The 25,261-nt window shown below is 41.2% G+C and overlaps 1 protein-coding gene across 1 annotated transcript in view; it reads left to right on the forward strand.

Annotated features, from left to right (window-relative positions):
- Positions 1-346: 346 nt before the first annotated feature.
- LOC136882978 (uncharacterized) overlaps positions 347-25,261 on the forward strand; it is a 60,702-nt gene continuing 35,787 nt past the window's right edge. Inside the window, exons 1-6 of the mRNA XM_067155163.2 lie at positions 347-427; positions 11,953-12,022; positions 16,125-16,177; positions 16,861-16,896; positions 17,003-17,120; positions 22,802-22,869. Of these exons, the coding sequence (XP_067011264.2) occupies positions 374-427; positions 11,953-12,022; positions 16,125-16,177; positions 16,861-16,896; positions 17,003-17,120; positions 22,802-22,869 (399 nt within the window). The 5' untranslated portion in view covers positions 347-373. The remainder of the gene's footprint in view (positions 428-11,952; positions 12,023-16,124; positions 16,178-16,860; positions 16,897-17,002; positions 17,121-22,801; positions 22,870-25,261) is intronic.

The raw sequence follows: 25,261 nt of genomic DNA on the forward strand, positions 1-25,261 counted from the left end.
CAGGTTGGGCACAGAATCAGGTAAACTTGTAGCTTTACGTACCTGCTTGTAGCAGCAGGATCTTCCGATTTTCCGGGAATCCGAGCTACAGGGAAATAATTCTTTTCATTTCTCAAGTTCTGTATGCATTGGTCGGGTTGGTGGGGAGTCGGCTACCATGGCACAAGGACGAGGATGTAGTCGATATTTTATGTTCTCAAAATGGGCCTGTTCCGTCGTTCATAGAACTGTTTTTGTGTGTATGAATACAATCGCGGGGATCTACCACATGATCACTAGGTGCTGTTGCGAAATGTACTTCATGCTCCGGTTAATATGCCCCCCTCATATAAAGAGGGGCACAGCTCTGCTCCGTTCTGTATCCCAACCAACCATGAGGACTTCAGTGTGTTTCATTGTGCTTGTGGCGTTCTTTTCGGATGTGCTGGTAAGTGAATGCGAATTAGTTAACAGCCGGGCCGAGTGGCACAGGCAGTTGAGGCACTGGCCTTCTCATTCCACATTCATAGGTTCGATCCTGGCTCAATCCGTGTTCATATACGTCAGGCTCTTGTCGATAGAAAAAGAACTGCTGCGGGAATACATTCCGACACCCCGTCGTCCCCGGTCAGTAGAGAGTTAAACAATTATTATTATTATTATTATTATTATTATTATTATTATTATTATTATTATTATTATTATTATTATTATTATTATTTGTTCCTTCCTTCCTTCCTTCCTTCCTTCCTTCCTTCCTTCCTTCCTTCCTTTCTTCCTTTCTTTCTTAATCTATTTGCCCTCCAGGGTTGGTTTTTCCCTCGGACTCAGCGAGGGATCCCACCCCCACCGCCTCAAGGGCAGTGTCCTGGAACGTGTGACTTTGGGTCAGGGGATACAACTAGGGAGGAACCAAGTATACCACGCCCAGGCATCCTCACAATGGCCTGGAGGGTGATGGGAAGATTGGAAGGGATAGACAAGGAAGAGGGAAGGAAGCGACCGTGGTCTTCAGTTAGGTACCCATCCCGGCATTTGCCTGGAGGAGAAGTGGGAAACCACGGAAAACACTTCGAGGATGGCTGAGGTGGGAATCGAACCCGGGCCTCCGGGGGTGGCAAGTAATCACACTAACCACTACGCCACATAGACGGACATTATTATTATTATTATTATTAAATTCGGGATTGTTTTATTGAGTATTGTAGTGACAGTGACGATGTGGTCATTTGAACTGAATATCGGCTCCTCAGTGAAGAAAAATCAACTTTAAGGGGACTTAGACCCGAGAACCATTTCAAATAATTACTTTGAAGTGGATTTTTCTGAAACCTTTTGGCACACTAATTACCGGGTGAGTTGGCGCTCAGCTGTGAGCTGTTATTCAGGATATAGTGGGTTCGAACCTCAATGTCGGCAACTCTGAAGATAGTTTTCCGCGGTTTCCCCTTTTCACACCAGAAAAATCCTGGGGTGTACTTTAATTAAAGCCACGGCCGCTTCTTTCCCTGTCCTTGTCCTTTCCTATCCTATCGTCGCCATAAGACATATTTGCGTCGGTGTGAAGTAAAGCAACTATCAGTTTACTATCTTTTATTTACATATCATTAACCCGTGAATGCTAAAACACTTTTTGAACGTGTTCAGATTATGGAAACATTTTTCGTAGGTCTACGCATATTTCAGAAAGTAGGGTATTTCATAACGCTGTACCAAATTTCCTAATTTACATCATCATATTCATAAAAGTTTCGCTCTGCCATTTCTATTCATTTAAATAAATGTACAATGGACAATTTCATTAGATGTCTTATATCCTAAAATTATTTCAATTATTTTGCAAATATTTACAATAGTATGGCATCTTTTCTACTAAATAAATTCATTTTTGTACAGAAAATACTAATATATACTTTCTTTGAAACTTGCATTAATTTATCAGAATACTTAGTTCCCAAAGTACGAATTTTACAGGAAATAATGCACGACAGTTCAGCAACGGAGGTTTCCTCTACACGTTGGTGATGCAACTGACAAATCTCTGACGTCTAGGTCCCGTTAAACGAGAAAATCAGCGAGTTGCTCTAACTGATGTAGATTTCTTTATACAGCATTTATATATAAGATGTTATGCTGGGTAGATGAATTAACATATGAAGGACACAGAGAAGATTGGTCAGGGTCACACAAATCTAATTTTTACAGGATATTTACTTTACATTTTGAAAACAAATCATCACCTTAAATAACCCAATACCGAGCTCGATAGCTGCATTCGCTTAAGTGCGGCCAGTATCCGGTATTCGGGAGATAATAGGTTCGAACCCCACTGAAGGCAGCCCCGAAAATGGTTTTCCGTGGTTTCCCATTTTCACACCAGGCAAATGCTGGCGCTGTACCTTAATTAAGGCCACGGCCGCTTCCTTCCCACTCCTAGCCCTTTCCTGTCTCATCGTCGCCTTAAGACGTATCTATGTCGGTGCGACGTAAAGCAACTAGCAAAAAAAAAAAAAAAAAACAATAACTTTTTGAACTTTTTAAACAGTAACAGGCACTATTTGGTATATTTTCGCATTTGAAAACCAATATCACGAGCATTTTGCGAATATTTTCTTTTTTACAGTTGATGACTGACTCTGCTAGTTTCTTATCAGTACTTAATTCGAGATAATACTGTATACTAAAACTTTCCTAATTGTCTCAACCCTGTTATATTTTTTTTTTATTACCGGGCGAGTTAGCCATGCGGTTAAGGGCGCGCAGCTGTGAGCTTGCATCCGGGAGATAGTGGGTTAGAATTCCACTCTCGGCAGCCCTGAAGATGGTTTCCCGTGGTTTCCCATTTTCACACCAGCAAATGCTAGGGCTGTACCTTAATTAAGGCGACGGCCGTTTCCTTCCCATTCCTAGGCCTTTCGTATCCCATCGTCGCCATAAGACCTCTCTGTGTCGGTGCGACGTAAAGCAAATAGCAAAAAGAAAAGTATTATTATATTTAAATTGTATAATAATAGATTTATTGCAGCTAATAGCCATTAAGAAAAAATAATTGTAGTGATAATGTTGTCCACTACATAAGTCCTTAAGGGAGCTCTATCGGCGTGATTTTGTTCACACAGCTCACAGATGCACTCTAAGGCTGGCTCATGGAAGAACACTCAACATCAATCGTGTTGAAGAGTTCGCTTTATCCTCCAATGAACTAATAGAAGTGATTCAACAAGGGAAGATTGTAGAGCTGCGTTAATGCTTGAGCAAACATAATTTCCCATGTGAAGACAAGAAGATCGCAACAATGCTTCGACACTGCCCGCCTGCTACAATACTCCATAAGCCAAGATCGTCCAGGACTCACGAGCAACTTCAAAATTATAACGTCTTAAGACGAGAATACAAGACACTCTTAAAGGAAGAAAGGGCATTCTGGCTGGAAGAGGAGGAAAGAAAAATTGCAGAAGATGTCAATATTAAAATTTTATGTCACTGGGATAAATGCTGTTCCACGTCCCAAATAGAATTCTTATTAAGCACAATTTACTGTCATTTTTTATATTCTCTTTTGTAATTTTTCATCTATACCAGGAGGTATCTTGCACCTGAAATTTAGAAAAGCCATTAAGTTTATTGTTTTTACGTGATGCAGCACTTTTTTAAATGCAGCATTTCAACTAAACCTTACCTTCAGTAACCACAGTCTCGGTACATTCCCTCTGATCGTTACTTCTGTGAGTAGAGATATTTCTTGACTGAATATCGCGGACCGTGTGGAAGTCTTTACATCAGATACCATTAACAGAAACTTAATATTTGCAGCTATGATAGTTGTTTCTCTGCACTCTTCATTAATGGAATTACATTAAGGAAATTTGGAGTTCCCATCTCTTCAGTGTTAAAGCTGCCAAGGTTATGTCCCTGTAGTTTGACTTCTATTGCGAATGTACTGAACGAGTATCATTTCTTCCTTTCGTGTTGAGGGGAGACATGTGTCGAATTCAGGTGCTCACAAAATTACTTGTTACGATTTCGGTCCATTTCTGCGAGCTCGAAATTGCGATCAGTGGAATTCAGTTTCCATTTCTCCCTGATTAGGTTCATGCAGTTATTTGAATGGCTATAAAACTATTTTTTATGGAAAAGTTTATGATTATAGTCTATTTTTTTTTTGCTATTTGTTTTACGTCGCACCGATTCAGATAGGTGTTATGGCGACGATGGGATAGAAATGGCTAGGAGTTGGAAGGAAGCGGCCGTGGCCTTAATTAAGGTACATCTCCAGCATCTGCATGGTGTGAAAATGGGAAACCACGGAAAACCATCTTCAGGGCTGTCGACAGTGGGGCTCGAACCCACTATCTCCCGGATGCAAGCTCACAGCCACGGCCAACTCACCCGGTATACTCTACTTGTATAAGAAGGAAGTGAGCTCACAGTTTGAGGATGTCCTCCATACTCTACTTGTATAAGAAGGAAGTGAGCTCACAGTTTGAGGATGTCCGCCATACTCTACTTGCGTAAGAAGGAAGTGAGCTCACAGTTTGAGGATGTCCGCCATACTCTACTTGTATAAGAAGGAAGTGAGCTCACAGTTTGAGGATGTCCGCCATACTCTACTTGTATAAGAAGGAAGTGAGCTCACAGTTTGAGGATGTCCGCCATACTCTACTTGTATAAGAAGGAAGTGAGCTCACAGTTTGAGGATGTCCGCCATGCTCTACTTGCGTAAGAAGGAAGTGAGCTCACAGTTTGAGGATGTCCGCCATACTCTACTTGTATAAGAAGGAAGTGAGCTCACAGTTTGAGGATGTCCGCCATGCTCTACTTGTGTAAGAAGGAAGTGAGCTCACAGTTTGAGGATGTCCGCCATGCTCTACTTGCGTAAGAAGGAAGTGAGCTCACAGTTTGAGGATGTCCGCCATACTCTACTTGTATAAGAAGGAAGTGAGCTCACAGTTTGAGGATGTCCGCCATGCTCTACTTGTGTAAGAAGGAAGTGAGCTCACAGTTTGAGGATGTCCTCCATACTCTACTTGTGTAAGAAGGAAGTGAGCTCACAGTTTGAGGATGTCCGCCATGCTCTACTTGCGTAAGAAGGAAGTGAGCTCACAGTTTGAGGATGTCCGCCATACTCTACTTGTATAAGAAGGAAGTGAGCTCACAGTTTGAGGATGTCCGCCATACTCTACTTGTATAAGAAGGAAGTGAGCTCACAGTTTGAGGATGTCCGCCATGCTCTACTTGTGTAAGAAGGAAGTGAGCTCACAGTTTGAGGATGTCCTCCATACTCTACTTGTGTAAGAAGGAAGTGAGCTCACAGTTTGAGGATGTCCTCCATACTCTACTTGTGTAAGAAGGAAGTGAGCTCACAGTTTGAGGATGTCCGCCATGCTCTACTTGTATAAGAAGGAAGTGAGCTCACAGTTTGAGGATGTCCGCCATACTCTACTTGTATAAGAAGGAAGTGAGCTCACAGTTTGAGGATGTCCGCCATGCTCTACTTGCGTAAGAAGGAAGTGAGCTCACAGTTTGAGGATGTCCGCCATGCTCTACTTGCGTAAGAAGGAAGTGAGCTCACAGTTTGAGGATGTCCGCCATACTCTACTTGCGTAAGAAGGAAGTGAGCTCACAGTTTGAGGATGTCCGCCATGCTCTACTTGTATAAGAAGGAAGTGAGCTCACAGTTTGAGGATGTCCTCCATACTCTACTTGCGTAAGAAGGAAGTGAGCTCACAGTTTGAGGATGTCCGCCATACTCTACTTGTATAAGAAGGAAGTGAGCTCACAGTTTGAGGATGTCCTCCATACTCTACTTGTATAAGAAGGAAGTGAGCTCACAGTTTGAGGATGTCCTCCATACTCTACTTGTATAAGAAGGAAGTGAGCTCACAGTTTGAGGATGTCCGCCATGCTCTACTTGCGTAAGAAGGAAGTGAGCTCACAGTTTGAGGATGTGCGCCATCCCCATTTACTCAGTAATTCTCATGCGGTGTCCTCTCAGAACACTTCCCAGTCAGATACGCAGTATATCGAAAGAGCTCATTTTCAGGAGCCTCAAGTTCTCAATATTGGATCATTGTTATGCATCTGTCAGTTTAACATTGAGTGAATCGGTAGATAAAAAAACGAAAACAACTGTTTAATATTTAAGAACTAAAACAGCCCTAAAGGTATCATAATAGCCGAGATTATAGGAGTCCTGTTTTGAATTCAGGCCAATTTTTTAATGAACTTGAGATGTCACAGTCAAAGGCTGCAAGATTCGTGCTTAACGATTTCACTTCTAGTGTGACAAGTAAAACTTGGGTGGGAAACACTGCGGACTAGAAGGAAAGGAACACGGTGATGTGCCAGCTGAGCCCTGTCACATGAGTAGGTCAGATCATCCACATAAAGTAAAATGTAGATCGCAGAAAAATAACTACGGTAAATATTCGTTCGTAAATCGGAGAATTGATGACTTAGAGCCTTTTCCCATAGACTCCAGCATTCTGTAAAATGTGAGTAAATTTCCATGTGAAGGTGTCATATTTTAATACAACGCGCAACCCACTCTACATTGTAACATTGAGGCATCTGAATTATTTAAGGTATGTGTGAATTTGTATATGAACGTGCTGTGTTTACAATGCTAAGACTGCTCAGTCTACTGCAAGTCATGGTGTAAAATTGTGAAATGCGTAAGGTACGTGAGAATATGTACATGATGATGCTGGATTTAAACAAGTAGTATTTCTTCTAATATTTTCTTTATTATCACACTAGTGTAGGTGATCACTGCCACCGGGAGATTGCCCAATTGCGACGCATTTAATAATAATAATAATAATAATAATAATAATAATAATAATAATAATAATAATAATAACAATAATGTGAAATTTTGAAGTAGAAAGTCACATCTTTGTCGAGCTCCGGTAGTAACGATCACGATATTAACAGCCACGTTACTTCACATTCAATACTGATCTGCATTTAGGGCAATCGCCCAGGTGACAGATTCCCTATCTGTTGTTTTCCTAACTTTTTCTTAAATGATTTCAAAGAAATTGGAAATTTATTGAACATCCCCCTTGGTAAGTTACTCAAATCACTCCCCTTCCTATAAATGAATATTTGCCCCAATTTATCCTCTTGAATTCCAACTTTATCTTCATATTGTGATCTTTCCTACTTTTAAAGACACCACTCAAACTTACTCGTCTGCTGATGTCCTCCCACGCCATTTCTCCACTGACAGCTCGGAACATACCACTTAGTCGAGCAGCTCGTCTCCTTTCTCCCAAGTCTTCCCAGCCCAAACTTTGTAACATTTTTGTAACGCTACTCTTTTGTCCGAAATCACCCAGAACAAATCGAGCTGCTTTTCCTTGCATTTTATTCCAGTTCTTGAATCAGGTAATCCTGGTGAGGGTCCCATACACTGGAACCATACTCTAGTTGGGGTCTTACCAGAGACTTCTATGCCCTCTCCTTTACATCTTACTACAACCCCTAAACACCCTCATAACCATGTGCAGAGATCTGTACCCTTTATTTACAATCCCATTTATGTGATTACCCCAGTGAAGATCTTTCCTTATATTAACACCTAGATACTTACAATGATCCCCAAAAGGAACTTTCACCCCATCAACGCAGTAATTAAAACTGAGAGGACTTTTCCTATTTGTGAAACTCAAAACCTGATTTTTAACCTCGTTCATCATCATACCATTGCCCACCGTCCGTCTCACAACATTATCGAGGTCACGCTGCAGTTGCTCACAATCTTGTAACTTATTTATTACTCTATAGAGAATAACATCATCCGCAAAAAGCCTTACCTCCGATTCCACTCATTTACACATATCTATATATATATAAAGTAACTTGTCCTGACTGACTGACTGACTGATTCGCCATCGTCGAGCCAAAACTACTGGACATAAAGAAATGAAATTTTGGGCATAGATTCATACTAAGATGTAGGTGCTCGCTAAGAGAGGATTTTTGGATATTCCGTCGCTAAGGGGGTGATAAGGGGGTTGAAATTTTAAAATGAGTGTATCTATATCTCAAAACTTTGAATGTTTACAGATGTAAAAATTGATATTTAGATTCTCCTTTAAAAATAACGAAACACGTATTTTTTTGTTTCCAGAAAATCCCAATAGAAGGGGTGAAAAACGGTGAAAAAGGGGTTGAATGCCTTTAATCAGAATACCCGTACTTATATCTCAGAAACTGAAGATATTAAAGACCTGAAAATTGGTACTTTTGATCTCTTTTAAAAATAAAGAAACACGTATTTTTTTTGTTTTTGGATAATCCAAATAATGGGAGGGTGAAAAGGGGGGTGAATTTTTAAAATGAGTGAATCTATATCTCCAAACTTTTAAAGTTTGCAGATGTAAAAATTAGTATTTAGAATCTTCATTAAAAATAAAGAAACATGTATTTTTTGTTTTCGGAAAATCGCAATAGGAGGAGTGAAAAGGGGTGAAAAAGGGGTTGAATGCCTTTAATGAGGCTACTTATATCTCAGAAACTGAAGATATAACAGACCTGAAAATTGGTGTTTGGGATCTCCTTTAAAAATAAAGAAACACGTATTTTTTTGTTTCTGGAAAACCCAATTAAGGGGGGGGGTGAAAAGGGGGTAATATTTTAAAATGAGTGTATCTATATCTCAAAACTTTTAAAGGTTATAGATGTAAAAATTGGTACTTAGAATCCCCTTTAAAAATAAAAAAAGACGTATGTTTTGCTTTCGGAAAATCCTAATAGGAAGGGTGGAAAAGGTTGAAAAAGGGGTCGAATGCATTTCATGAGTCTACTTATATTTCAGAACGTGAAGATATTACAGACCTGAAAATTGGTGTTTGGGATTTCCTTTAAAAATAAAGAAACACGTATTTTGTTTGTTTGTGGAAAATCCAATTAATGGGGGGGGGGGGGGGGAATGGGGTGATTTTTTAAAATGAGTGTATCTATATCTCAAAACTTTTAAAGTTTACAGATGTAAATATTGGTATTTAGAATCTCCTTTAAAAATAAAGAAACATCTATTCTTTTGTTTTCGGAAAATCCCAGTAGGAAGGGTGTAAAAGGGTGAAAAATGGGTTGAATGCCTTTAATGAGGCTACTTATAATTCAGAACCTGAAGATATTACAGACCTGAAAATTGGTATTTTGGATCTACTTTAAAAGTAAAGAAACACGTATTTTTTTCTTATTTGGAAAATCCAAACATTGGGGTGTGAAAAGGGGTGGTGAAGTTTTAAAATGAGTGTGTCTACATCTTAAAACTTTAAAATTTACAGATGTAAAAATTGGTAGTTAGAATCTCCTCTAAAAATAAAGAAACATCTATTCTTTTGTTTCCGGAAAATCCCAATAGGAAGGGTGTAAAAGGGTGAAAAATGTGTTGAATGCCTTTAATGAGGTTACTTATATTTCAGAACCTGAAGATATTACAGACCTGAAAATTGGTATTTTGGATCTACTTTAAAAGTAAAGAAACACGTATTTTTCCTTATTTGGAAAATCCAAATATTGGGGGGTGAAAAGGGGGGTGAATTTTTAAAATGAGTGTGTCTACATCTTAAAACTTTAAAATTTACAGATGTAAAAATTGGTAGTTAGAATCTCCTCTAAAAATAAAGAAACATCTATTCTGTTGTTTTCGGAAAATCCCAATAGGAAGGGTGTAAAAGGGTGAAAATGGGTTGAATGCCTTTAATGAGGATACACATATCTCAGAAACGAAAGATATTACAGAACTGAAAATTTGTATATGGGATCTCCTTTAAAAATAAAGAAACACGTATTTTTTAGATTTTGGAAAATCCAATTAATGGCGATTAAACAGGAGTGACAAATTGGGGTGAATTTTTTGAAAGACTATATCTACAGAATATCTTGGAAACGTAAAATGTTACAGACGTAAAAAGTGGGTGTTTGGAGTCTCCTGTAAATGTAAAGAAACATAGGTGATTTGTTTTTGGAAACTCCACTTAAGGGGAACTCAAAAGGGGTGAAATTTTAAAATGAGTATTTTTACAGTATATCTAAAAAACTTAACATGTTACAGAAGTGAAAAATGGTATTATTTATCTCTATTAAACATAAAGAAACGTGCACTTTTAGTTTTCGCAAATACCACTTGGGTGGTGGTGGTGGGGGGTAAAAGTGACTGAAAATGGTGTTGAATTCTTTTAATTAGGTTACTGATATCTCAAAAATGAAGATGTTACAGACGTGAAAATTGATATTTGCAATGTGCTTTAAAAGTAAAGAAACACGTATTCTCGGAAAATCCAATGAACGGGGGGGGGGGGGGGGTGTGAAAGAATTGAAAAATTAATTGACTTAATTGTATGAGCATACATGCATCTAATAAAAACTAAAGTTGTTACAGACGTGAAAATTCGTATTTGGATCTCCTTTAAAAAAAAAGAAAAACGCGTTTTGGTGGGGAAACCATCTTGGAGGGCGGGAGTGTAAAGGAGTTGAATTCCTTTCGTGAGGACACATAAATCAAAAACTGAAGAGTTAGAGTCGTGATAATTGGTATTTAGAAAATCCTTTACTATTAAAGAAAGAAGTATTTTTTGCGGGAAAATTCACTTGGGGGGGGGGGGGGAAGTATTGTGAAATGAAGTGAAAAATGTAAATTATTTTTTGGGGGATACTTATATCTCAAAACTGAAGGTAATAGACGTGAACATTGGTGTTTGGAATCTCCCTTAAACATAAAGAAACAAGCATTCTTTTAATTTCGTTTTATTTGGGGGGGGGGGGGTGGCGGTAAATAAACTTAACGGCGGTGGGGTGTAGAAGGAGGTGAGACCAATTGATTTTACTGTTATTAATGTACTTATAAGGATCCTCCGTTGCTCAGGCGGCAGCGCACCGGCCTCTCACAGCTGGGTTCCGTGGATCAAATCCCGGTCACTCCATGTGACATTCGTGCTGGACAAAACGGAGGCGGGACAGGTTTTTCTCCGGATACTCCGGTTTTCTCTGTCATCAGCCATTCCAGCAAGACATAATAATAATAATAATAATAATAATAATAATAATAATAATAATAATCCGGATCGTCGTCAAATGTGCGGACCGCGCTGGAAACGACTCCTGGACGGGTAATGACTAAGAATGCAGTCCGGCCGCGGGTTCAGTGCCGCCAAGGCACCCAATATGACACCACACCGGATCTCCTGAAGGATTTTATCCATATTAAAAATGATTATAGGAAAGGATGGCAAAGATTTACGGACTCAACTGACCGGGAGGAATACCTGAGCATAGCCCGGGAAGTACGAAATCGATTGCTGGAAAGGAAGATTGAAAAATGTGAGGAAACGTGCCGTAAAATAATAGAAAACAAGTCAGATCGGGAATTTTGGTGGATTCTCGCAGAAAACGAGTCAGATTGCGAATTTCGGCGGATTATATATATAAAACAATAAGCATTCAATTATAAATTTCAGTATAATACCGTAGCGAAGCACGGGTATCTTGCTAGTCATTTATATATATATAAGAAAACATAAAGGTCCAAAAATACTGCCTTGAGGAATTCCTGTCTTAATTATTACAGGGTCAGATAAAGCTTCGCCTATTCTAAATCTCTGAGTTCCGTTTTCTAGGAATATAGCCACCCATTCAGTCCTTCTTTGAACCTGTTTCTGCCTTAAAGTACCTATACATACCCTTCCATTTTTCACTAAAATTTGTATGACCACCAATTATGCTTGCCATCATGTTATCCTTAGCTGACTTCTTTGATAGAATCTTTTTCCTTCAATTTCTCCTTACTTCCATAACCATTTCTAACTCTATTTCTTTCCAACCTGCACCTCCTTGTTAGTCTCTTTACTTCTCTGTTATAATATACTGGATCTTCACCATTCCTTACCATCTTTACAGGTACAAGTTTTCTTGCTCGAAAAGTCTTGCAATATTTTTGAAGAATCGTATTTTCTGTTGCAGGCGGGAGCTATGAGGGAGAAAATAGCCAAAGCGATAACGGACTGTCGGAAGTCCAATGACCTCGCCCCTGGTAAGTACTGCAGTGGTAGTTATGTTAATTATTATATTGTTTAGGAAAGGTTATTCCTGTGAGGTGCGACTTGCAGCTGATATTTTAGGTCCAGGAGGTCAAGTGGACTGTATCAGTATCGAAAGCTTCTGATAGGGTAGATCACTGGAGATTACTGACGAAAATGAGCAAAGTAAAGCAAAAACAAAGTCACCTCCGTACAGGCCATGAAGGCCCTTGGAGGAGTGGCACCGCGGCACGTGATGGGGTAGAGTGGTTGGCTCTACGCCCGACCGCCTTTGCCTCAAGGAATAACCTGGTACTCATTTTTGGTGTAGGCTGAGTCCATATGCACATCCGGAAGTGGAAATCTCGTTTCTTAAATTTTACGACTAATTGAGGGGAATTCGAACCCACGTCCCCCCGGGCGAACCGAGCACGCTTTACCGCCTTGGTCAGACGAAAATGAGGGATAGATAAAATAATGCTTGAATGGGTGGCTTAATGTCTACAAAATAAAACTCAAAGAATTAGAGTAAGTGAAGTGTTATACCTCTTTATTTCTCTATTACAGTAAGGTAGGTCCTTACCACCTTTAAACAGGTTTGTACCTTTAAAGGTGCTAAGGAATGGTAAGGACCAATCTTATTATAATAGAGAAATAAAGAGATTAAGAAGGAGGTGCAGATTGAAAAGCAATAGTTAGAAATGGCTGTGGAAGTAAGGAGAAATTGAAGGAATTTACTAGGAAATTGAATCTAGCAAAGAAGTCAGCTAAGGATAACATGACGCAACCATAATTGTAGTCATACAAATTTTAGTGAAAAATGGAAGCGTATGTATAGGTATTTTAAGGCAGAAACAGGTTCCAAGAAGGACATTCCAGGAATAATTAATGAACAAGGGGAGTGTGTATCTGAGGATCTTCAAAAGGCAGAAGTATTCAGTCAGCAGTATGTAAAGATTGTTGGTTACAATAATGTCCAGATAGAGGAGGAGACTAATGCTAAATAAGTATTAAAATTTACGTATGATAACAATAATATTTACAATTAATTTAATTTCTAATTTCGTGTGGCTATTTCTAGCCGAGTGCAGCCCTTGTAAGGCAGACCCTCCGATGAGGGTGGGCGGCATCTGCCATGTGTGCGTAACTGCGTGTTATTGTGGTGGAGGATAGTGTTATGTGTGGTGTGTGAATTGCAGGGATGCTGGGGACAGCACAAACACCCAGCCCCCGAGCCTTTGGAATTAAACAAGGAAGGTTAAAATCCCCGACCCGGCCTGGAATCGAACCCGGGACTCTCTAAACTGAAGGCCAGAACGCTGACCATTCAGCCAAAGAATCGTATATATTTACAATAAGATATGAAAGTTGAAAACTAGAAAAGCGGCTGGAATTGATAAGATTTCTGGGGATATCCTAAAGACAATGGGTTGAGATATAGTACCATATCTGAAGTACTTGTTTGATTATTGTTTGCATGAAGGAACTTTACCAAATGAATGGAGAGTTGCTATAGTAGCCCCTGTGTATAAAGGAAAGGGTCATAGACATAAAGCCGAAAATTACAGGCCAGTCAGTTTGACATGCATTGCATGTAAGCTTTGGGAAGGCATTCTTTCTGATTATATTAGACATGTTTGCGAAATAAATAACTGGTTCGATAGAAGGCACTTTGGGTTTGGAAAAGTTATTCTACTGAAGCTCAACTTGTAGGATTCCAGCAAGAAATAGCAGATATCTTGGATTCAGGAGGTGAAATGGACTGTACGGCGATTGACCTGTCTAGAGGATTTGATAGGGTAGATCATGGGAGGCTACTGGCAAAAATGAGTGCAATTGGACTAGACAAAAGAGTGACTGAATGGGTGGCTATATTTCTAGAAAATAGGTGTCAGAGAATTAGAGTAGGCGAAGCTTTATCTGACCCTGTAATAATTAAGAGGGGAATTCCTCAAGGGAGTATTATCGGACCTTTATATTTTCTTATATTATATAAATGATATGAGTAATGGAGTGGATTCAGAGGTAAGGCTTTTTGCGGATGAAGTTATTCTGTATACAGTAATAAATAAGTTACAACTTTGTGAGCAACTGCAACGTGACCTCGATAATGTTGTGATATTGACAGCAGACAATGGTATGTTGATAAACGGGGTTAAAAGTCAGGTTGTGAGTTTCACAAATAGGAAAAGTCCTCTGAGTTTTAATTACTGCGTTGTGGGAATGAAAGTTCCTTTTGGGGATCATTGTAAGTATCTAGGTGTTAATATAAGGAAAGAACATCATTGGGGTCATCACATAAATCGGATTGTAAGTAAAGGGTACAGGTCTCTGAACATGGTTATGAGGATATTTAGGGGTTGTAGTAAGGATGTAAAGGAGATGGCATATATGTCTCTGGAAGGACCCCAACTAGAGTATGGTTCCAGTGTATGGGATCCTCACCAGGATTACCTAATTCAAGAAACAGAAAAAATCCAAAGAAAAGCAGCTCGATTTGTTCTGCGTGATTTCCGGAAAAAGAGTAGCATTACAAAAATGTTGCACACTTTGGGCTGGGAAGAGTTGGGAGAAAAGAGACGAGCTGCTCGACTAAGTGGTATGTTCCGAGCTGTCAGCGGAGAGATGGCGTGGAATGACTTTAGCAAACGAATAATTTTGAGTGGCGTCTTTAAAAGTAGGAAGGATCACAATATGAAGATAATGTTGGAATTCAAGAGGACAAACTGGGGCAAATATTCATTTATAGGAAGGGGAGTTAGGGATTGGAATAAACTACCAAGGGAGATGTTCAATAAATTTCCAATTTCTTTGGAGTTATTTAAGAAAAGGCTAGAAAACAGATAGGGAATCTGCCACCTGGGCGACTGCCCTAAATGGAGATCAGTATTGATTGATTGATTGATTGATTGATTGATTGATTGTGAGCTCTTTAGTCCTTACCGTAGTCTGTGGTCGATTTCGTAACTTTATTATGTGTCACAGCTTCTACCGCACAGCACACACACGCAATCTGTGTCTGGTTTGTGGTATCTCTTGTTAATACGCAGCTTGTACTGCAAGTCTGACTATTGCATGTCTTTGCTGCTGGCTCTCTCTGGTCCAGGACTTCTGCACCATAGCAGGGGAGCTGCATTACTTCTCTCTTCTTATTTTGGTTTCTTAGTAGCTCTTGATGTTGCTAGTAGGTGGTGTTGGATCCTCTCATCATCTCGTATAGAAGTCTTCCCTAATCCCATTGCACTTTTCATGTACATCGCCTTCACCTCTGCAATTTTGGTTAATTCGCCTATTTTTAAATTTTCCCAGACGATCTGTATGTCATAGGTGATGATCGGGGCTATTGCACTGGTAAACAGTGCCATCGCCGTGCTGATGGACAGGTTCCTAATATTCTTTATGCCGCTGTTCTCTCTTCTATGTGGAAACTGGATGAGGATGCTGTTGTTTGCAATGTGACCTCTACGTATTTGAATCTATAACTTCTCTCTAGCGGATTGCCTGGAGTCACTATTTTGTCGGTTGCTGCTGCTTTTCCACCCAGTCATCTGTACAGTTTTCTCTTTGTTTATAGTGACATCGTTTTGCCTGGTTCAGTTCTCCAGCTTGTTAATTGTTTCTTGTACTTCTGTCCTGATGGGAGACCCGATCACCACGTCATCTGCATACAGGATTATAGTTGCATTCCAGTTCCCCTTAACGATTTTCATGATGTCTGCTGTATAGATGTTAAATAGTGTAGGAATGCTAAGCTAGAAGTGAAGTGTTATCTGATTCCGCAGTGAGGGGTGTTTATCATTATTCTTTCACGTTGCACCGACACGGATAGGTTTTATGGCAAAGATGGAATAGGAAAGGGCTAAGAGTGGGAAGGAAGCGGATGTTGCCTTAATGGAGGTGCAGCCTGGGGTGAAAATGGGAAACCACGTAAAATAATTTTCAGGGCTGCCGACAGTGGGGTTCGAACCCCTTATCTCCCGAACCCAATCCAGGTCAACTGGATGGAGAGATAATATATAAACCTCAAAAAGTCGTAATAGTTCCTTTTGAAGTTGTGTACATTTGTTAATGGGAAAATAGTTTTCCGTTATTATTGACTATATTATCCTGTTCCAGGGGAATTCCTGAACATGTTAAGGAGAAAGCCATGTGAATCCGACGAAGGAAAGGTAAGTCAACCCCATCTTACCTGCACTTTAGTTGTAATTTTAAAGTCATACTCGTATTATAATATTTTATCGTTGAAATGGAAGATTTCCGAATGGGAGTTATAAACTACCGTCTATTTGTAGAAAGTAGGTAGTTCTTTCACCGATTTTTGTTTGTTCTTATTACGCGCAGCAATAGCAAAGGCACTGATGTAATTTTGTGTGTGTTGTAACAGTATCCATCAATATAAGAATTGAAACACTTTGTTATTGTCACTTACAATCACTGGAGCAAGAAAACGTAATAATGTATTAGTATATGATTTATATTCGTATTGTGCATGGGGCTTCAGAAGGGTCCCGTTGGTAGTACTACAGGGCAATTTTGGAAACATATAAAGATACTTATAACATCTGAGACCGTATACTACGTTCATGTTTTTTAATCATTAAAAATGTTGATTCAAGAGAGATTACGTTTTATTTCAGATAACGTAGAAAGGATCCAGTTGATCAACGCCGCCTGAATATAGTTCGGATGTTTTTCGCTGCATTATCTCTTACTTTGCAATATTCGTAAAATATATACAATCTTCCGTATAATCCTTTATATTTAACCCTTTTCTCATCCACGCACTTCTAACGATGTTTAGTTCATCCCAAACGTAAGTGAAATGTGATGTGGATGTTTTCTTCTGTTCCAGTGCTTCGTGAAGTGCATGGCTGAGGAGCTCGGTTTTGTGAGTACATTTGGCTTATAGTTTGTTGCATGTAGTCACTATCTGTAGCATGCATGACGATATTGTTGTAACCAATATAAAACATGCCTGTCTCGTTTGCAAACAGATTAAAGACAACGAGTACCAAATCAAAAGTATGGAAATGGTGATACATGTGCTGTTCAAGTACGATGAAGGCAAGAGAGATCATAACAAGAAAATGATCCAGGAATGTGTCGAGGAAGGTGAGAAATGTAACTCTGATTATTTTCTGTCTTTCTTAATCCGTTTATCCTCTAGGGTTTGTTTTTCTTTGGGACTCAGCGAGGGATCCCACCTCTATCGTCTCAAGAGCGGTGTCCTGGAGCGTGAGACCTTGGGTCGAGGGATAGAACTGGGGAGGAGGACCACTACCTCGCCCAGACGACTCATGTGCTATGCTGAACAGGGGCCTTGTAGGGGGATGGGAAGATTGGAAGGGATAGACAAGGAAGAGGGAAAGAAGTGGCCGTGGCCTTAAGTTACCTACCATCCCGGCATTTGCCTGGAAGAGAACTGGGAAACCACGGAAAACCACTTCCAGGGTGGCTGAGGTTGGAATCGAATCTCCCTTTACATAGCTAACCTACCGTGACAAAGTGGACCCTGTTCCAGTCCTCGAACCACTTTTCAAATTTTGTGGCATAGCCGAAAATCGAACTCGAGCCGCCGGGGTGGCAGTTATTCACGCTAACCACTACACCATAGAGGTGGACTCTGAATAACTTGAATAGAATTGTCTTCAAATTTGTAAAAAATATGCCGTCAATAAATAGTCCGCCTCTGTGGTGTAATGGTTAGTGTGATCAGCTGCCACCCCTGGAGGTCCGGGTTTGATTTCTGGCTATGCCACGAAATTTGAAAAGTGGCACGAGGACTGGAATGAAGTCCACTCAGGCAATGCGTAGGGGGCGTTTCGAATCCCCCAGCCATCCTTGAAGTGGTTCCCTTTCAGGCAAATCCCGGGATGGTAGCTAACTTAGTGTCACGGCCGCTTGCTTCCCTCTTCCTTGTCTATCCCTATCCGCCCACACTTACTTTTATTTGACGTAATCTCAAGTCATATGCTAAAAGAAATTATTAATTTAATTAGCCGTTTGAAGATAAGTAGCGAAATGTACCTATTTAAATTATTTATTTCATGTGATTATTTTTGGTCATTCTTTGAAAGGGAAGTTCCATATGAACTCTAGTGATAGGAAAAATGGAAGAATTCCAATCCTCGGAAGCATTAGGGTTAAGTAAAAAGTAACTCATGTTCTCATTTTGAGGCGAGCTTCACGTACCAGACCTCCTGCCATTACTCAATTTCTGGCAGTACCGGAAATCCAGCCCAGGCCTTCGAGGATGGCAGGTAATAACGGCAACCGTTACGCTACGGGGGCAGATAAGAAGGGTAACGGCACGAAGGACCTCCTTGAGCTCAGAAACTTAATGGGCCGATTGCAGAAACGGTGTTTAGACAAGGTCTACGGTAAAACAATGTCTAGATATGGCTGCCGCATTGCAGAGACGTTATTTATCACTTAGACACTGTATAAAACCGATGTTAAACCGGCCATGTTTAAACACTGCCGAGAACACTGTTTAACCTTAAATGAGATTAGTGAATCACAATCAGAGGTTTTGTACCATGAAACATGTAATTTGTATTGTCATGTTGAGACGATTGCGGGAAGAAAGGTCAGTCCGATGGCCTCTCTGTGGGTCGGCCGCTGCTAAATCACAGCAATTCATATGACATGTACGTGGAGATAGATCTTAAAATAAGGTTTCGCTTTTCAAGAGACTTGTTTCATGAGACTGACAAAGGGACAGTCCTTGACTACAAGTCTTGGCAACCGATATATTTTATTAAACATGAGGTAATTTTCATGGAATTACAGGTCACTTCTACTACATACATGTCAGAATTACGTGTCCCGATCGTCAGAGGCTGTCACATACATCAACACTTATATTTACTGCCAAGTAAGCACAGATACGAACAACTAAATGTAAGTTGTGTGGTGTTTGTTTTTATAATCGTTGCCCTAATTCAGATACGTTTTTGGCAACTATGAGATAGGAAAAGGCAAGTGGTGGTGATGGTCATGATTATTGTTTAAAGAGGAGGACTGGGGAAGAAGAGTTGTGGCCATAATAACAATCCTAGTATTTGGCTGGTTTAAAAATAGAGAAACTACGGAAAACAATCTTCAAGGCTGCCGATGATGCGTTTCGAACCTATGATTTCCACCTATATGGCCCGTACTATTGTTTCATCTCTCCTTCGCCGAAGCTATTTACCGTAACAACGCTATAATCAAAGCTACACAGTGGCGTGTTGCTATTGGTTTTTACGTCGCACCGACACAGATAGGTCTTATGGCGACGATGGGACAGGAAAGGGCTAGGACTGGGAAGGAAGCAGCCGTGGCCTTAATTAAGGTACAGCCCCAGCATTTGCCTGGTGTGAAAATAGAAAACCACGGAAACCATCTTCAGGGCTGCCGATAGTGGGGTTCGAACCTACTATCTCCCGAATACTGGATACTGGCCGCACTTAAGCGACTGCAGCTATCGAGCTTTAGTGTTGAAATATTTAATTATGAGATGTAATTTCCACCGAAAGCGATATTCTTATCTGTGGGCAAGTAATGCTCATGCTTAGCCATGTGTAGGAAGACGACAGCTGACTAACGTTTGGCACAAGCACCGACGAATTTCATTGGTTGCGACAAGCAAAGAGTTGCATGAAAGATACTTCTATCTCCATTTTCGAACCAACATTGAAACTTTAAACGATGTCTAGTTAAACACCGGCTGAACATTGTTTATGTAATGGAAACTGTGGGCAACTTAGACGTTGTTTACCGGGCAAGATGGGCGTGCGGTTAGAGGCACGCAGCTGTGAGCTTGCATCTGGGAGATAGTGGGTTCGAACCACACTGTCGGCAGCCCTGAAGATGGTTTTCCGTGGTTTCCCATTTTCACACCACGTAAATGCTTGGGCTGTACCTTAATTAAGACTACGGCCGCTTCCTTCCCACTCCTAGCCCTTTCATACCCCATGGTCGCCATAAGACCTATCTGTGTCGGTGCGACGTAAAGCAACTAGCATATAGACGTTGTTTAAGGCTTAAAACTAGTCATCGTTTCTGCAATCGGCCCTCAACAGGCGGGGCCTTCACCGTGAGGATTTTAGCCTATCAGACTGTTGAGGCTTTGAGTGCTATTCCGAAGATTTCTTCTTTCCGGGGCTGGATTTGTTGTTTGATGGCCGGTTGTTATTGTTGGTCTTGAGGGATCAGAATATGACCTGCGCCATTTTGAGGGTAATTTGTCGAAGATGTCCAAGGATCTCGTGTGACGGAGTCCAGGGATGTCGTAATTAAGATGAGTGAAGCAAGTGAAAACGTATGATCATCCATCCAATTGGTGATCACGCTCGATGTTGCTTTACTGTCATGATTGCTGACGCATCTGCTCCAGTGCTTTGGACAAGAAAACTTGGGAGTACTTCTGGAAGTGAGGTCTTAATATTGCTGGGTGAGGGTGGGGTGAATGGAAATAGAAGTATCTTGCATGCAACTCTTTGTTTGTCGCAACAAATGAAATTCGTCGGTGCATGCGTCAAACGTTAGTTAGCTGTCATCTTCCTACACATTGCTCAAAATAGCTTAGCATGTGCATGATTTGCGCACAGATAAGAATATTGCTTTCGATGGAAATCAAATCTCATAATATTATCAATACTAAAGCGACAAGCCATCGTACGAGGAAGTGTAGCTTTGATTATAGTGTTGTTACGGTTAGTGTATCTAAATAGCTTCTGGAAAGGAAAGATGAAACAACATTGTGTAACCGAATGAGTTGCACGGGTCATATAGATATAGTTTGCCTTTTCCTATCTCATAGTTTCCGAAATCTTACCTGAATTAGCGCAACGATTATGCGCAAAAAGAAAAAACACACAACTTGTGTGCTTATTTGTCATTGAATGTAATAACTGAATCTCTCTCGGATGATGAATGTGACAGCCCTCTGACGATTGGGACAGGTTATTCTGTCTGTATGTAGTCGAAGTGACCTACACTTAATAAAATGGAAATTGTGTTGATTTTCAAGATGTGGAACAATGCCATGTAGGTATGTAAACGATCAAAGTTTCAGACCCATTGGATTGTTGCTACAGGTCTCCCCACATGATTGGTCGCGGAGGAATCAACTCCAGTATACGGACTCTGGTGTAGCGTAGTTGACTTGCAGTCTGTGCAGTGAAGTGTTCCCCGTCAAACATGCCTCGACGACAGAGAAGAGCACGCTATCACCAACTGTCGCCGTTTGAGAGGGCTCGGATAATTCGGCTGTATGAGGCTGGATTATCGCTAAGGACTGTCGCTGCACGTGTTGGCCGACAGGCATCTACAGTACAACGTGTATGGCAGCAGTGATCAAATGAAGGTACCCACACTCGTAGACCTGGCACAGGCCCAGCGCGACATACAACCGTGAGAGAGGATCGCCGCATCATTCGGATGGCCCAAATGGAAACCCAATGCAACAGCAGTGCAAATTCGAGCAGCTGTGACACCCCACGTTACACAACAAACAGTTGGTAATCGCCTGCGTGCAGCTGGCTTACGAGCCCGTGTCCCTGCAGAAGGTGTTCCATTGACCCCACAACAGCGACGTGTAAGGCTGGCCTGGTGTGGAGAAAGATCGACGTGGGTCGACGAATGGCATAGGGTCGTCTTTAGTGATGAATTGCGCTTCTGTCCTGCCCGCAGTGATCGCCGGAATCGTGTGCGCCGACTTACCGGGGAGAGGGGCCACGCAGATCTTATTGTCGAGAGGCACACAGGGCCAACACCAAGAATTATGGTCTGGCGAGCTATTGGCTTTAATGTAAAATCATAATTATTGCTTGTTGAGGGCACTATGACTGTTCGACAGTACGTTCATACGGTACTCAATCCAGTGGTTGTCCCTATGATGGCGAACATTGCTAATGGGATGTTTCAGCAGGACAATGCCCGGGTTCACACTGCACGCATCTCCAGAGAAGCTCTCCACGACATCACAACCTTAGAATGGCCCGCCAGATCCCCGGACCTCAGTCCTATTGAGCATGTGTGGGACATGATGGGTCGACAACTGGCCAACCGTCCTCAGCCACCCACAACTCTGGAACAACTGACCCGTGCAGTGCAGCAAGCATGGGCCACAATTCTTCAGGAAGCGATCCAGGGCCTTATTGACTCCATGCCTCGACGAATTCATCAATGTATTGCAGCTCGTGGTGGGCACATCCTGTATTGATTGTTGTCCAAACTTGCGTTCAGAGGGATCTGAAAGTGTAATCATCGAAGCACAACCGAACACTCGTCCTGCATGTTCAATTGCAGCAATGTAACACCACTCCTTCTGGGTGTTGCAATTTCCATTTTCTTCAGTGTGTAATTCTGGTTAAATTATTTCAAATATTGTAAAACATATCGGTTTCCAAGAATTGTAGTCAAGTTGACGTTTACCGGACTGTTCTTTCTGTCATATGTTTCATGGTGCATAATCTCTGATTGTGATTCAGTCCTAAAATTTGAGGTTAAACAGTGTTCTCGGCAGTGTTTAAACATGGCCGGTTGAACATCAGTTTAAGCCAATGTCTAAATACCGTTTCTGCTATCGGCCCAATACCGTAGGAGTAGGAAGAGAACAAGACAAGTGAGGTGGGATAGGAGAGATTAAAGCACAAGTATGTTGAAGTGATGTTCCGACTGGCACAGCCTCCACACTTGGCAGTTACAAAGTAACATTCATTGTAAGGTTTAGTATTTATTTCCCGTATTCATATTTTTGCTCCAAACACGCTGCTTTAATATTAATTACTCTGGTTCTCTTTCAGTGAAATATGATGAAACTTGCAACTCTGTACATGAACTCTACCAGTGCTACTTCACCAAGTGTGAAAAGGTAAGTGCAACCTTCCTCTATATTTTGTTTGTTCTAATTAAGTCTTCAGTGCATATTGCAGAGTACGAAGGGAAATGATTTCAGGATTACGGACAGGTTATTAAAAGACAATCGGGCCGCAGTGAGAACTGATGGTAGAACGATTTCTTGGTTCTGATCGGTTCAGCGAGCCTCCTCCATCCGCAGCTGTTGGTGCATCACATGACAATTGTGTTTCTCCTAAAGTCTTTCTCTAGGTCTTGGAGTCTTATCCAGAAGCGGTGATCAAGTGGTGGGGGGAAGGGTGGAGGGAGCTATCCCCACTTCGTGGAGAAAACGTTATATTTTTATTCCATTTTACCCGGCTGAAACCAGGAATTATTTAATTTATTAAAACAAGCAATTTGTTCAAGCTTGTTGTCTTATCAGCTAATTATTTCCTTCATTTTCTTTAATTATTAACAAAATTATTAGCGTAAATACGCACAAAATGTTGTTCGTCGCGGCTAACCGATTTGTATAGCGCCACAAGTAGCGGAGACATCGCATGTGCTGTGAGGAAGGTAGCAGCGAAGGTCATGGACACAGGTAGATGATTCTCCCGCTTGCCGCGCACATTCATCAGTCTCTTTGGTGTCTGCTAGTTTCGTAGTGTAATCAAAAACTACACGATTTTTATATGTATAACTTCGCCGTACTTCTATTTAATTGTAACGCATGTGTAATATTCTTCCTTTGGTGAAAGTTTTATTGTGTGGTATTGAATCAAAATCTCAAAAAACTCAGTCGAAAATCGCTCAGAGAGCATTAAAAACCTTACCCTTTTGCAGGTTTTCTTTTTCAGTTTTGATGCATATCCGGTGGTGGTGGTGGTGATTATTGTTTTAAGAGGAAGTACAACTAGGCAACCATCCTCTATATAACACTAATCAGACGGAAAAATGGAAGGGATCCGACACTTCGAAAAATGAAGATATCGGCCAAAGCAAGACAAGGGCCACGAAAGGCGTGAAAATGAAAGACTCCCTAGCTCTCGCAAACCTAATAGCGTCGGGGTCGGAAAAGAACAAGAGTTGACCAAGGTAGGTCGGATAGGATAGATGAAAGTGAGGAGCCTGGCACAAGTAAGTGGAAGCAATGCCAGGACTCAGCTGAGGGCCCGTGGTCGCCACACCACGCTCCAAAGTTCAGAGCCCGTGGGGCCCCTTTTAGTCGCCTCTTACGACAGGCAGGGGTTACCGTGGGTGTTATTCTACCGCCCCCACCCACAGGGGGATGATGCATATCCCTACCCCCCCCCCCTTCCCGGCGGCTATATCACGCAAAAGCAGGTACTAGTTGGTGTCTGTATATTATTTTCTTTGCCCCCGCATTTTTAATTCTCAATCGCCCCTACTGCCACTAACTGTCTGAAACTTCATGTCACCAGTAAATTAGCACCGCCAACAACGCCTGTGTTTCCTTCTCAGTTTGCTTCCATAATGCAAAAGGCTGCTACAGCTATCTCCATGTTTGAAAACTGTACCACTGTAGTTCAACAGGCGGAACGCTAGTAAGATAACGCGTTACGGGCTGCCGTGCGCGGTGGACAATTTTACCTCACAACAATGGTGTTTAACATTGCCCCGTTTAACCTTGACGCGCGACGAGGTTACGTTAGGGCGCGATGTCTGTACCCGCCTTAAGGTTCTAGTAAATGAGGACTATTTCCACAGATAAAAACACTACAGGAAAGATTTAAAAACATATATTAAATTAACACTCGCAAGGGCCAGTCTGTATCATATTTTAATCTGAATGATTCTCACGGCTGAAGATGTCTCAAAGACGAGACGAAACATGTCCCGCGTTTAAATATTAAGAAAATATAGTATATGTAACCTGACCCTCCGTGGCTCAGACAGCAGCGCGTCGGCCCCTCACCGTTGGATACCGTGGTTCAAATCCCGGTCACACCATGTGAGATTCGTGCTGGACAAAGCTGAGGCGGGACAGGTTTTTCTTCGGGTACTCCGGTTTTCCCTGTCATCTTTCATTCCAGCAACACTTTCCATTCTCATTTCATAGCATCTATCGTCATTAATAAATCACTTTGGGAGTGGCGACCCCATCGTACTAATAGCCTATATCTGCTTCATTCATTATATCCCTGACCCGGTCAATGACTGGAAAACAGGTTGTAGGTTTTCATTTTTCATTTCAGTATATGTAACCTATAAGATTATAAGTGATATTGAATAGGTGGAACCTCAGGGTATCTCTTAAACAATTTTATCTAGCCATTCTCTTGACACGACCATGCCTATCACAATCAATCACTACTGATCTGTCCGACTCGTTGGCTGAACGGTCAGCGTACTGGCCTTCGGTTCAGAGGGTCCCGGGTTCGATTCCCGGCCGGGTCGTGGATTTT

This window comes from Anabrus simplex, chromosome 1 (genome assembly GCF_040414725.1).
Source record: "Anabrus simplex isolate iqAnaSimp1 chromosome 1, ASM4041472v1, whole genome shotgun sequence".
NCBI classification, from domain to species: Eukaryota; Metazoa; Arthropoda; class Insecta; order Orthoptera; family Tettigoniidae; genus Anabrus; species Anabrus simplex.